At 43.6% G+C, this 14,539-nt stretch overlaps 1 protein-coding gene across 9 annotated transcripts in view; it reads left to right on the plus strand.

Moving 5' to 3' along the window:
• The window catches only part of LOC138749030 (myocardin-related transcription factor A-like), a 158,484-nt gene that overhangs the window by 91,336 nt on the left and 52,609 nt on the right, over window positions 1-14,539 (plus strand). For 6 of the 9 annotated variants that reach the window (XR_011348374.1, XM_069910060.1, XM_069910056.1 and 3 more), the window contains exon 5: window positions 1,836-1,895. The exons of the other annotated variants lie outside the window; for them this stretch is intronic. Coding sequence is in view for 5 of the 6 variants with exons in the window: in XM_069910060.1 (XP_069766161.1) it covers window positions 1,836-1,895 (60 nt within the window). In the remaining variant the exon portion in view is untranslated. The remainder of the gene's footprint in view (window positions 1-1,835; window positions 1,896-14,539) is intronic. 9 annotated transcript variants of the gene reach the window in all.

The raw sequence follows: 14,539 nt of genomic DNA on the forward strand, positions 1-14,539 counted from the left end.
AATGACCCCCCCCCCCCCCCCCCCCCCATCCAGTGTTTGTTGCATTCACATAGGTAAGTGAAGCGGTTCAAAGGCAGTTAGTTCCTGTCTTTTAATGACTGTGTGAACGGAGTATCTGCCTCTGCTCCCCTGGGTCTGCAGGACCGCCATTAATTTGAAACTCGATAAAAAGCTGCCTGAAATTCCAGGAAATCTGGTTCTCCCTTGTTTGTTCTTCCAGTTTTGTCCTCAAAAGTGAATATCAATTTCCCTTAAATACATGCTGACCTTTTAGTCATGCATTGATGTATTCTAAGCATCCTAATATCACCTCTTTTGTAATGGACCAGTTTGTTTACTGTTGATGGTCTGTCCTTTCCTGTTTTCTCTCTTCCAACTTCCGAGTGTCCTCCTATAGAATTTTGGAAAATGACAAGTAGGCATCTGCGATTACTTTAGCTACTTTTAGTACTCTGGATGCAGATGGTCAGGCTTAAGGATTTATTAAATTTCAGACCTATTAATTTCTCTATTATTTTTACTACTTCTCAGAAAAGCAAAGGAACTATTTATATTAGTCTACTTCATCTTTACGTCTATTCTTGGGTTAATTTTTTTTTTGCTGTCTTAATATCCTGGTCCTTTTCTGAATTCTCTACTGTACCACAACTTAGAGCTTGCAACTCTTTTGGGCTACAACTGCAGGCTTGCTGCTCTTTCGGGCCACAACTTCGGGCTTGCTACTCTTTCGGGCCACAACTTCGGGCTTGCTACTCTTTCGGGCCACAACTTCGGGCTTGCTGCTCTTTCGGCTACAACTGCAGGCTTGCTGCTCTTTCGGGCCACAACTTCGGGCTTGCTACTCTTTCGGGCCACAACTTCGGGCTTGCTACTCTTTCGGGCCACAACTTCGGGCTTGCTGCTCTTTCGGGCTACAACTGCAGGCTTGCTGCTCTTTCGGGCCACAACTTCGGGCTTGCTACTCTTTCGGGCCACAACTTCGGGCTTGCTACTCTTTCAGGCCACAACTTCGGGCTTGCTGCTCTTTCGGGCTACAACTTCGGGCTTGCTGCTCTTTCGGGCCACAACTTCGGGCTTGCTGCTCTTTCGGGCCACAACTTCGGGCTTGCTACTCTTTCGGGCCACAACTTCGGGCTTGCTACTCTTTCGGGCCACAACTTCGGGCTTGCTACTCTTTCGTGCCACAACTTCGGGCTTGCTACTCTTTCGGGCCACAACTTCGGGCTTGCTACTCTTTCGGGCCACAACTTCAGGCTTGCTACTCTTTCGGGCCACAACTTCGGGCTTGCTACTCTTTCGGGCCACAACTTCGGGCTTGCTACTCTTTCGGGCCACAACTTCGGGCTTGCTACTCTTTCGGGCCACAACTTTGGGCTTGCTACTCTTTCTGCAAACTCGCCCTTCTTTACATCTAATACTAAAATTTTGTTCATCAAGTCAAGTTTATTGTCATCTGATTGGACAAGTGCAACCTGATGAAACAACGTTCTCTGGTCCTCGGTGCAAAACACACAGACACACCAGACAAGTATTTCATGTATACAAATAAGTAAATATCATTTTGTGCATATGAAAGTCTCGGATGGTCAGTGTCAGCTGTTCCTTTGGCCATTCACTGGTACTGCTAGCTGATGCTCCTGTATCTCTTCCCTGAAAGGTGCTGTGTGCAGGGTGGAAGGGGGTCCTCGAAGATATTGCATGCCCTCTTCAGACAACCATCTCCACAGATCATGTTGATTGGGGGGGGGGGTGGGGGAGAGGAGGAAGAGACCCCAGTGATCCTCTCTGCCACTTTTATGGACCTTTGGATTGACGTCTGACCTGTTCCTCTGCAGCAACCATTCCACACTGTGATGCACCTGGCCAGGACCTTCTCGATAGAGTTCCTACAGAAGGTTGGTGTAATGTTGACCAGTGGACTTGCCTGCTTCAGTCTTCTCAGGAAGTGCCTTCCTGACTACCTCCTTGGTAGTATCAGTCCCAGTTGATTTGCATCTCCTCCCTCCCCCCCCCCACCCCCCCAACCAGGTTCAGAGTGTTCACACTGGCAGGTGAACCACTAAATTCCCAGGTTCAATCCACGTTCAACTGCCACTGTGAAAGGGTTTATCTCTCTTTTGAATGAACATTGGTTGAGCCTCCACAGCCCTTCAGGGTAGAGTATTCAAAAGATTCATCATGATGTCTCAATGTGTGGTTGTGCTATTTCACCAGATTGCATTGTCCCCTCTATGCATGCCTGAGATGCTTGGTGTCTCTGCTTGAGGTTTTGAAACCAGGACTAGGGGGGCATAGGCTCAAGATTCATGGTAGTAGATTTAGGATGGGGATGAGGAACTACTTTTCCCAAAGGATGTTGAATCTGTGGAATTTGAAGCCCATTGAAGCAGTAGAGGCTACCTGTAAACATATTTAAGATGAGGTTGGATAGATTTTTATAGTGGGAGAATTGAGGGATATGGGGGAAAGGCAGGGATGATCAGATCATCCAATATCTCATTGAATGCCACAGCAGGCTCGACGGGCCGGATGACCCACTCTTGCTCTGAAGTCTTGTGTTGTGATTTGAGTACCAAGTGTCAGTGCGTCCCTCAGGAGGGAAGGAAGATGCCGGGTCATTATTAAAAGTGCAGGTAAGGAACCTAACTAAAATAGACTGAAGTTGCAAGATTCAAAGGGATGGAGATAAGCAGCAGAGAAATTGTTAGGGTTGGTAGCTTTCTTTGTTCTGAGAAAGATGAAGCCAAGTATGGTACAAGAGGAAAATAAGGAGGAAAGGGTTGAACTGAAGCCAGAATGTTTGTTGGAACTGAAGGATGAAGATTGGGCCCGTGGAGTGGCTGGCTGGGGATTGCATATGGTTTATTGTATGTGTGCTTTTTTAATAGTTTGTGTTTATTGTATTTTATTTTCTATTTTGGACATGTTTCAATGGCTGGTACACCAGCATAATGACCACAAAGAGGATCATCGAGGGGAGGCCACGTCTATGGTACTGTAAACTGGCAGAAATTGGAGTTAAAATGAGAAGCAGAAGTCTGGTCTTGCCATGTTTGTGAAAGAATTCTCAACAGGACCATTGGAACATTCTTCTGCCCAATTCTGCCTGCGGTGGAGTGATGGAGATGATACCTACGTGCATGGTTACGTGAGGAAGCCAGCCATTGAACAATGGAGCAATGGACTCATCCAGAAGCAGGAGTTTGAATCCTCCTGTGGCATTTGGGAATTTTGAGTGTCTAACTGACAACCTTCGGAGAGGAAAACCTGCTGGCTACCTCCGTCAGTGCGATTGACTTTTAACGGCTAGAGGAAGAATTTGTCCAGCAAGTCGAGCAGTTTGGGCTAAGTTAGACTGAGCAATAAATGCTCATTTAATCCGAGACTTTCATCCCACAAAGGAATGAAGAAAACCAGCTAACTTTGCTTGCTGTTCTGAATCTTTTGCCTTTCTGAAGCAATAGGTGAGGCGTGCATAAGAGTTGACCTGTTGTCAGACAAGATTAGAGTGAAAGTCTGCAGATGCTGTGATTGTAGTCAAAACACAAATGACGGAAGAACTCAACCAGTCTTGTGGTGACCATAGGAGGTAAAGATATACAGATACAGGTGGTCCTGTTCCGACTAATTGGTTGGATCTCGAAATGGATGTGAATTGGGAGGCCTATGCTCACCTCCCCCACCTCAACATCAGGTCGGGCACCGCCTTCGTGTCCCGAAAATAGAACACATTTGGCAGCAGTGGCGCCTCAGTGTCCGCCCAGCCTATGGCTCCCATCATATTGGCGTCTCAGTGTCCGCCCAGCCTATGGCTCCCATCATATTGGCGTCTCAGTGTCCGCCCAGCCTATGGCTCCCATCATATTGGCGTCTCAGTGTCCGCCCAGCCTATGGCTCCCATCATATTGGCGCCTCAGTGTCCGCCCAGCCTATGGCTCCCATCATATTGGCGTCTCAGTGTCCGCACAGCCTATGGCTCCCATCATATTGGTGTCTCAGTGTCCGCCCAGCCTATGGCTCCCATCATATTGGCGTCTCAGTGTCCGCCCAGCCTATGGCTCCCATCATATTGGCGCCTCAGTGTCCGCCCAGCCTATGGCTCCCATCATATTGGCGTCTCAGTGTCCGCCCAGCCTATGGCTCCCATCATATTGGCGTCTCAGTGTCCGCCCAGCCTATGGCTCCCATCATATTGGCGTCTCAGTGTCCGCCCAGCCTATGGCTCCCATCATATTGGCGTCTCAGTGTCCGCCCAGCCTATGGCTCCCATCATATTGGTTTGTCAAAATAAACAGCTCCAGGATCCCCAGGAACCAATGCGGAATTTTTATACTTGCTTATTTTTTTAATTTTTTTTAAATTTGTACAGTTTTTTTTGGACGGTTGTAAATCTCATGGGTCTGAAGTAGGGGACCACCTATATTACCAATGTTTCAGGCCTGAGCCCTTCCTCAAGGAATAAGTGAAAAAAGACAGGATTCTGAATAAAGGCTGGGGAAAGAAAAGTCGGACCAGTTTAACTGCAGTGAACCAATTCCCTGATACCTGACCTGGGCTGGTGAAAGAAAGTTGTTCAGAAATGTGAAACCAAATTGATGGAAGTTTGGAGGAAGAGAGAACACAGTCTGGGTCTGGTGTGAGTGAAGTAGAGGAAGAGCCTTTCCTTTAAATGAAGATGCTTGGTGACTTCTGCAAAATAATGAAACCTTCCACTTGACTGAGGGAAAATATGATTCATTTCCCCTAAAGCAAGTGCTCTATCCATGTCCTTTGCTTTGTTTGGGCTGCTTAATGTTTTGGGGTCCATTTATTAAATGTGTTACTTGGCACTCTAGATTGTACAGTGGTCTCTGGTCATGCTGACTCATTTGCTCTAAACCTTTGGTCCCTTCTCTCTCAATGAGCATCCTGGAGTTAAAATCCTGCATGATGCACACGTGGTTAAGAATCAGTCCTCTTGGGAGTCCCAGGGACCTGAAAGTTGGAAGAAGCTGCTGCTGTGAACCAGAGGATGAAGACAGCGCTGTAAACCAGCACCCCTTTGTTTGTCACCATTTTCAAGTGTCATATTCTTCCTAAGTGAATAAACTCACATTTTCTCACATTGTGTTCCACCTACCTTTCAGTGCTCTCCATCTCTGGGATGGTGCACTGCCTCTTTCCACCATACAGAAAGCCTTGAAGATTGAATCCATGTGTCTGCCTCTGTCAGGCAGTAGCTCTCCCACCACTCACCAATAAGGCTAGTGCAGAATTTGTAGGAATTGTGTCGAGGTTTGTTTTGTATAACATTTGTTACAAGAGTAAGTGCTTTGGTGAATGCCTTAAATTTGGCCACTCTAATCTTGAGTGGAAACATGAATATAATGCAATTTATGATCATCGATCCCAAGCAATGATTTGATCAAATGGGCAATGTGCATGGAGTGATTTAGAGGTACAATGTCCTATCTCTGTTCCATGCAGCTGAATTATTATACGGGTTGAATATCCTGTATCCAAAGATCTGAAAGCTGAAAAGATCCAAAATCCAAACTTTGTTTAGTGCTGACATGACATCACAAGTTGAAAAAAAATTCACCACAGAATGACACCATTTTGATAACAACAGAGCTCCACTATACAACAATATAGTTGAAAAGGCCTGCAGTTAGTATTATGGATGACAGTGATAGGAAAAGGAGGAAGTGTTTACAGAACGGAAAGTCAAGTTGTTGGCGAAATTGGACCGTAGTGTAAGTGTGAGATGTCATACAGAAGAGTATGGTGTTGGAATGTCCACAATCAATGATCTGAAGAAACAGAAGGATAAACTGTTGAAGTTTTATGCTGAAAATGATGAACAGAAGTTAATGAAAAATAGAAAAACTCTGCATAGAGCTAAAAGTGAAGGTCTTGATCATGTATTGATAGAGTGGATCCGTCATTGTCGAAAGTTTGCCTCCTTCCTCTTGTGTGTAGATTTTCCCTGGTTCTGTGGATGAAGTCCGTTGTTGACATTCTACAGTAAAATCCTCCTGATGTAAATCGTAAAATAGTTTGACCTGCAAGTCTGATTAGCTGAGAATCCTTTTGAAAGCATAGATGCGGACACTGGCATCCTTTTTAAATGCCATTGATGTTATTCCCATGAGGTCATGGATGTTTCACTGAGATTTTATTTTATCATTAGTTTTCAGTCTGGTAGATTAATAATCCTTTAAATAAACATTTGAATCACAATTTGCATCTTTGCCTTCATAAATCAATGTATTGAGTACAAGAGTTGGGATGTTACGGTAAAGTTGTACAAGGCATTGTTGAGGCCAAATTTGGAGTATTATGTGAAGTTTTGGTCACCTAACTACAGGAAAGATATCAATAAGATAGAAGATTTACTACAATTTGGCCTGGATTTCAGGAACTGAGTTACAGGGAAGGTTAAACAGGTTAGGACTTTATTCCCTGGAGTGTAGAAGAATGAGAGGAGATATGATGGAGATATTTAAAATTATGACCAGGATAGACAGAGTAAATATAGGTCAGCTTTTTCCACTGAGGTTAGGTGAGCTACAAATCAGAAGCCATGGGTTAAAGGTGAAAGGGGAGAAGTTTAGGGGGGAACTTCTTCACACAGAGAGTTGCCAGCTGAGGAGGTGAATGCGGGCTCAATTTTAACATTTAAGAGGAATTTGGACAGGTACTCGGATGGGAAGGGTATTGAGGGCTATGAACTCGGTGCAGGTCAGTGGGACTAGGCCAAAACAATGGTTCAGAACCAACTAGAAGGGCCAAAGGGTTCTGTTTCTGTGCTGTAGTGTTCTATGGTTACAATAAAGGGTAAACTGGCAAGAAAGAAATGAAATGATTTTGGAATAAATTACAATTGATGAAATGCATCAGTTATCCGCAGATTATTCAGCAACTAAATAATTCACCTCCATCTTTGTGATCCAGCTGAGCAAACAAAAAGTTGCTTTTGCCACATCTGCACTCGCTTGTGTGGAGAGATTATAAGTCGGCCCTTCTGTAATTTCCTCAACTCTTCAAAGGGCAAATACTGAAGCAATAAAAGTGGCTGTTAATTCTCGATTCTTGGTTTTGGCTGAAAAGTGCAGTTGGTCTATAACAAACTGAATTGACTAATGCATGTAAGTTTTCTCTCAAACTGACCACAATAGCAATTTGAGGTGACAAATTACTGTTGGTATTCAGCGTGGGGTGTATTTGAGAGATATTTAACTTTTATTGCCTTATTGGTGCTGGTATCAAATGGAGACATTTGTTTGTCACCCTTTACCTGTGGCCTGTGCCCCTGCCCCTGCCCTTTCTTCCCTTCTCCCCAGAAATTTTATTGGTACCCTCCTGCTTTTTGGGCCAGAAACGATTACTGGAATGTATCTTTACCTCCTATGGACACTGCGAGACTGGCCAAGTTCCTCCAGCAGTTTTGTGATTTGACTACAATCACAGCCTCTGCAGACCTTTGTGTTTCACTACATGTTTTTGCACCTCCGTTTCCTCGGGCCTGTTCTTTCCCATGATTCCTAGCGAGTTAGTTGCCATGACAGGATATACCAATTCCTCTATTAAGGAACTGGAATTGAACAACTTTGGTGTTTGTAACACAGTCAACGTGACAAGCAAGTAAAATCCTGAGAATTCCTCTCTGAATGGCCACCAGTTGTCACTTCCTGGTCAAGAGTATTTTGTATTCAGAGTGTTTAATAATAATCAGAAAACTGTGGTCACCCATAGAAGCAGAACAAGCTAGAATCCTAAGAAACCAAGTAACTTTACTGAAAAGCAGAACATGTTTGCTCTGCTTCTGAAGAGGCTCAACTCAACTCAACTCAAAAGGTGGAAGCTGCAGCAACTCCATCTCATTTCCAGATTGTCACAACCAGCATCTGTGGCTTTTGGGAGGAAATTAAATTATCCATTAGTATTGATCCTTGTTATTGAGTCCAGGCTCAATTTGGCTTTTAATATCTGATATTTCTGTAAGTAAGTACCCAATGTAGGAAGTAAATACTCAATGGACACCATCCATATTCTGCAATTCTGAATGGAGTACTGTGAAATTGTGTAGAACATTTCCAAAGTGTCAGAAGACCAGGAACCCAACCAAATTGGTTTATCGCCTGGCAAAGAAGAGCAAGATTATCAGTTTTATTAAGATTTGTAGTTGATTTTTCAGCAAGTTGGGTAAATGCCCTGCTGGTCAAGGGACTTGCTCACAGTAGTTACCATTTACTGTCTCATTGAAACTGCAGTTGGAAAATATTTGGCTTAATCGTAGCCCTGTAAGGAATATTTAGATTTAAAAAATGTTCCAAGAGCAGAACTGAGGACATTATATTTTAGAAACTGCTTTCCCTCTGACATGTGACAACCGTCTGCATTATAAATGTTGTGCTTTGATGGCCTGTGTTATTAGTGAGCCTTGTGAGTCAGCTAATTTTCCTTGAGTACAAACCTTCAGTGTATTTTCAAAACCGTGGTAATGCAGCTTGGTCACAGATCAGGCACTGTCTCATTGATTAGCTCACTCCCATGTGAATCCAATTCTTCTCCTGGTTAGTGATGGGTTTTGGAAGTGATTGCAATCCAAGTTTAAATATTACCTTAATTTGCATTAAATGTTGTTCTGAATTTTGACAGGGACTTAACTTTCAATTTGATGAAATAGTTCATCCACATTTTCAGTAGTACGGTTAGCATGGTGGGTAGTGTAATGCTATTACAGTGCCAGCGAACCAGTTCAAATCCGGCTCCGTCTGTAAGGACTTTGTACGTTCTCCCCATATCTGCATGGGTTTATCCAGGTGCTCCACTTTTCCCTCCATGTTCCAAAAAAATGGGTGGGGTTTGTAGGTTCATTGGTGTAATTGGGTGGCACGGGCTCTTGGGCCGGAAGAGCCTGTTACCGTGTTGTATGGCGGGCAAGACTAGAACCAAGGGAGATGGGCTCAAAATTTGGGGGAGTAGATTTGAGGACTCTGCAGAATTATCTATATCAATGGAGTAGTAGAGGCAGCCTTGTTAATTGTACTGGAGACATTTTTGTTCAGTTGGGGAACGGATGGGTAAGTGGCCAGAGTCCATGACCAGATCAACCATGACCAGATCAACCATGACCAGATCAACCATGACCAGATCAACCATGACCAGATCAACCATGACCAGATCAACCATGACCAGATCAACCATGACCAGATCAACCATGACCAGATCAACCATGACCAGATCAACCATGACCAGATCAACCATGACCAGATCAACCATGACCAGATCAACCATGACCAGATCAACCATGACCAGATCAACCATGACCAGATCAACCATGACCAGATCAACCATGACCAGATCAACCATGACCAGATCAACCATGACCAGATCAACCATGACCAGATCAACCATGACCAGATCAACCATGATCTTATTGAAAGCAGAGCAGGATTAGCAGTCCAGTTGGCTGAATCCTGCTCCTCTCTTGTGTTCATATGTTATGATCTTGTGATGGGTGTTTGCAATATTGAGACTTCCCTTAACTTCTCTCTCCTTTCGCCTGATGAGACCACCTTTCATTTTTGGGGAAAAAATTATGCTTTCGAAATCTGAACTTCGGTCGAATCTTTGCACTAGCTAATTTGCTTCAAAGATGCATAGAAACATTGTGTTGCTTCTCTTTGCTTCTGGCACAACGTATGGATTGAAGTACTGCCCATGAGAGCGGAACAGGAAACCTCTCTCTCATTCATTTGATGACATGAATTTGACTGTTGGACTGTGTTCACTTTTTGAAACTTGGACGTGACTAACAGGAAGCCAGATATAAATGTAAGGATGTGAAGTATTTTTCTAGTAGTTTTGAATTCTTTTGGTTATATTTCTGATTGCCAGACCACATCCAGAATTGTTTCATAAAATGTTGAAAGTTCACTAAACCCGTTTGAATTTGGTATCCGAGCATACTAATTTTACAGCAATTCTGAATGAATTCAAATGATAAAATGGCAATTTCTTGGTTGTGTGAGATTTACACCCCCCCCCCCCCTCCACCCAGCACACTTTAAATCTATCCAATCATTTGCCTTTCGCTGGCTTCATGGACACTGATAATTGGCAGGGTACAAGTTCTCCTATTCACTGTGCAGTAGAAATGTGTGTTTTCTCAAAGGCGGAGTTACTGAAGAGGATGCTGAGCCACTTTGGCACATTTCAGCTGTAAAATGATACAGCGCAAGAGGCTGTCAGTTTGCCTATCTGGCCTGTGCAGTTTCTTTGAAAGAAACAGCCATTTACACTCTCTCATGACTTTTTGCAGTGGTGTAAATGGTTCTCGTGAAGCATTTGTCCAGTTCACTTTTGAAACGTGGTATTTCAGCCGTTTCCACTGCCCCTTTTTGCTGTAGCCCAAAATGAAACTTTAAAACTGTTACAAGCCCAGCAACAATAGAAATTCACCAAGACAAATGGTTACTTAAAAAAAAGTTGCTTTTAATTTTCTTTAAACATAAAAACAGAATCAAACTTTAACTTTTATCGCTATTAACTTAACCCCCTTCTAATCCTAAGTGCATGTGTATGTAATGTGTAATATGTCCAGGAAAGTTCTTTATTTCCCAGTCCAATCATCCACTTCTCCAAGTTCACCGGTATCAGGTAATTCTTATACTGTGCTCAGAATTTAACATAAATGATTCTTCACCATGCTCTGATGTTTAAAGATAAATGGTGACCACTTAGGAAGGTTCTTGTTGGTTTCAGAGAGAGATTGGACACCCACAAATTGATTTTCTCCTATCAGCCTCTTCAGTGTCTTGCCGAAGAAACTTGCCCCATGATGGGTTTTCCAAATGATGACCTCTACTTCCAGGTCACCACCAAGTTCCTCTCGTTTCCCTATTTCAGGAGAAACACTCGAGCCAGCCACTTCCTCTTGGAAGGACTACAAGGTTTTTCACCAGGCTGAAGTCAGAACTCACAACCTGTCTTCAACTGCTACTGTAGAACTCAGTTCTCTCTAAGAGAAATCCTCTTTGATCTTTCCTCTCTCTCTCTCTCTCTCTCTCTCTGCTTGTAAAAACCAAATGACTTCTTGCAGGGCTCCAAACCCAATCCTGGAAAGATCTTTATCAGCTCTATGCCTGTACGTTGTTCCATTTGCACCTACTTCTGAGTTCCTTCCAAAGCAATTCCACTGTCTGTTGCAAAATCATTGGGTGCCTGAATGTCCAGCTTCAGTCAAGCTCTGGCATTTTATATGAGATGTGTTTTGTAAGTATCTGTTTGTGAAGTGACCTACACTGAGCCCCCACAAAAGACATATTTATGTATAATATATAACCCGTAACAAAACAAAAACTCCCCCTTTACCCGTTACAATAACAATTGTTAAGTTCTAAATAATTTTATTGGGCAAATTTTCAAAATTCTGCTTGCGCAGAGCTAGTCCCTCGGACATTTACCGTATATGTTGCCATGTAAGACAACGCCTAGAATTTCCACTTAAAATGAAGGTTTTGAGCTATATCAGAATCAGGATTAATTGTCATGAACAAGTCATGAAATTCGATGTTTCGCAGCAGCGTCACAGGGCAAACATTCAGATTATAACCATCTTACAACATTACTATAAAAAATAAAAATAATAGGGCACAAAAAGTCAAGCAGTGTTCATTAATCATTTGGGATTCTGATGGCAGTGTGAAAGAAGCTGTCCTTGTGTCACTGAGCGCTCATCTTTAGGTTCCTCTACCTTTTCCTTGATGGTAACAGAGTGAAGAGGGCATGGCCTGGGTGGTGGGGGTCGTTGAGGAGAGAAGCTGCTTTTTTAAGACACCGCCTCATGTAGTTGTCCTTGATGGAGTGAAGTCTGGTGCCTGTGATGTTGCAGACCGAGTGAACAGGCCTCTGAAGTTTATTCTTGTCCTGAGAGTTGGTGCCTCCGTACCAACCCCAACCAGAATGCTCTCCACGGTACATCTTCAGATGTTTACGAGAGTCTTTGCTGACCTACCGAATCTCCTCTAACTCCTCACAATGTATCGCTGCTGGTGAGCCGCCTTTGTGATTGCATCAACGTGGAGCCTCCAGGACAGATCCTCAGAGATGTTGACACCCAGGAATTTGAAGTTCTTGACCCTTTCCACTACTGAGCCCTTGATGAGGACTAGACCATAATTCCCTGACTTCCTCCTGAAGTCCACAATCATCTCCTTGGTTTTGCTGACGTTGAGCACAAGGTTGTTGTCGTTACACCATTCAACGAGCTGATCTATCTCCCTCCTGTTTGCTTCCTCATTGCTGTGTGTGATTCTGCCGACAACTGTGGTGTCGTCGGCAAACTTGTAGATGGCATTGGAATAGGGCCTGGGTGTATAATGAGTAGAGCGGTGGGGTAAGCATGCATTGTTGGGGTGCGCCTGTGTTGATGGTCAATGAGGAGGAGACATTGTTTCCAATTCATACTGACTGTGGTCTTCCAATGAGAAAGTTAAGGATCCAGTTACAGAGGGTGGTATAGAGTTTGTAGCTTCTTGACCAGCCCTGAGGGAATAATGGTATTGAAGGCCGAGCTGAAGTCAATGAAAAGCAGCCATATGTGTGAATTGCTGTTTTCAAGGAAATCCAGATCTGAGTGGAGAGCCATCTGTGGCTTCCTGTCTGTGTTTCAATTGTCTGCCGTTTCAAGGCACAGTGATCTTACCTATACGGATGGGCTGGGACCTGTGAGATAGTTAAGGGACAGGATGATTTTTTGCAGCGAAAATTTGTTTAAACTGTTTAAAACCAGGCTGTATGAGGAACATAAACTTTTAACCTGTATCATGTCATAGTGATTGGAGGGGGTAGTGAGACTGGCATCCCAGGATCAATGTGCATATGCCAGGCATGTGACAAGGAGAAGACCGTTTAATAACCCCACTGCCCATTTAATTAGATTAAGGCCAATCTCTGTGTTTAATTCACATTCCCCAGTAACCTTGCTAATTAAAATAAAACTATTTAGAGTGAAAGGGTACTAGAGGAGAGGAGAAGTAGCATCAATGTATCCAGCCCAGTTTTGCGACAGCAGTTTTGTGCCAGGTGCAAAAATTGCTGTAAATTTCATTTCCTTAAATTATTTAAAAATAAATAAATAGTGCAAAAGAAGAGAAAGTGAGGTAGTGTCTGTGGTTCATTCTCCGTTCAGAAATCTGATGGGGGAAGAAACTGTTTCTATACCGTTGGGTGCTCATCTTCAGGCTCCTGTCCCTCCTTCCTGATGGTAGAAGAGTGAAGAGAGCCTGGCCTGGATGGTGGAGGTCCTTGAGGATAGAGGCTGCTTTCTTGAGACACCGCCTCTTGTAGATGTCCTCAGAGTGAAGACTGATGCCCATGATGGCGCTGGCCAAGTTTACAACCCTATGTAGCCTTTCCCTGTTCTTACAAGATATGGGAGCAGAAGTAGGCCAAATGGCCCATCGAGGCTGCTCTGCCATTCTGTCATGAGCTGATCCATCCTCCCACTGAACCCCACTCCCCGGCTTTCTCCCTGTAACCCATTAAGCCCTGACTAATCAAATACCTGTCAATCTCTGCCTTATATACACTCAACAACCTCACTTCCACAGCCACCTGTGGCCACGAGTTCCACAGACTCACTACCCTCTGGCCAAAGAAATTTATCTGTATCTATTTTAAATTGACATCCTTTTACAATATTCTGAAGTTGTGCCCTCTTGTCCTTGACTCGCCTACCATGGGTAATAAACTTGCCACATCTACTCTTCTAGGCCTTCTAATATTTGAAATATATCTGAGGCCCCCCCCACTCCCCTATCCTTTTATACTCCAGCGAGTACAGACCAAGAGCTGGCAAACATCCTGTTTGTTGGCACCTTCGTACCAGACAGTGGTGTAACCAGTCAGAATGCTCTCCACAGAACACCTGTCAAAATTTGCAAGTCTGTGGTGACGTACCAAATCTCCTCAAACTCCTCACAAAGTATAACTGCTGGTGAGCCTTCTTCGTGATTGCCTCGACGTGATCTCTCCAGGATAGACCTTCAGAGATGATGACACCCAGAAATTTGAAGTAACGTGATACCTGATCATGCCCTCTTCACTCTGCTACCATCAGGAAGGAGGTACAGGAGCCTGAAGACGAGCACCCAATGGTACAAAAACAGTTTTCTTCCCCATCAGATTTTTGAGATCTTTGACCTCGACTTCCATTTTCTTCCTGATCCCCAGAGCCTTTGGTTTTTCCCCAAAATCCATCTTGACGTTCACAGCTAATGAAAGTACACATTGTATGAGGAAGTGCTCACTAAATAACCTAGCTCTTAAGCTTTTGTCCTTTTTTAAACAACCTTTCAATTCTGTCATTGCCTTTCAATGATCTTGAACAATTCATTGGCGTCCTTGTTGCTACTCAAAGGAATTAATTCCTGGACTTGGCAACGTATGAAGAATAGTTGAGTAGTTTGTATTTCAGCTTGGTGCTTGCATAAAGGTAAAGCCAACAACAAAAATCAAATAAATACATTCCTTTATAAAAATTACTACA

The sequence above is a fragment of the Narcine bancroftii genome, chromosome 13, assembly GCF_036971445.1.
Source record: "Narcine bancroftii isolate sNarBan1 chromosome 13, sNarBan1.hap1, whole genome shotgun sequence".
NCBI lineage: Eukaryota > Metazoa > Chordata > Chondrichthyes > Torpediniformes > Narcinidae > Narcine > Narcine bancroftii.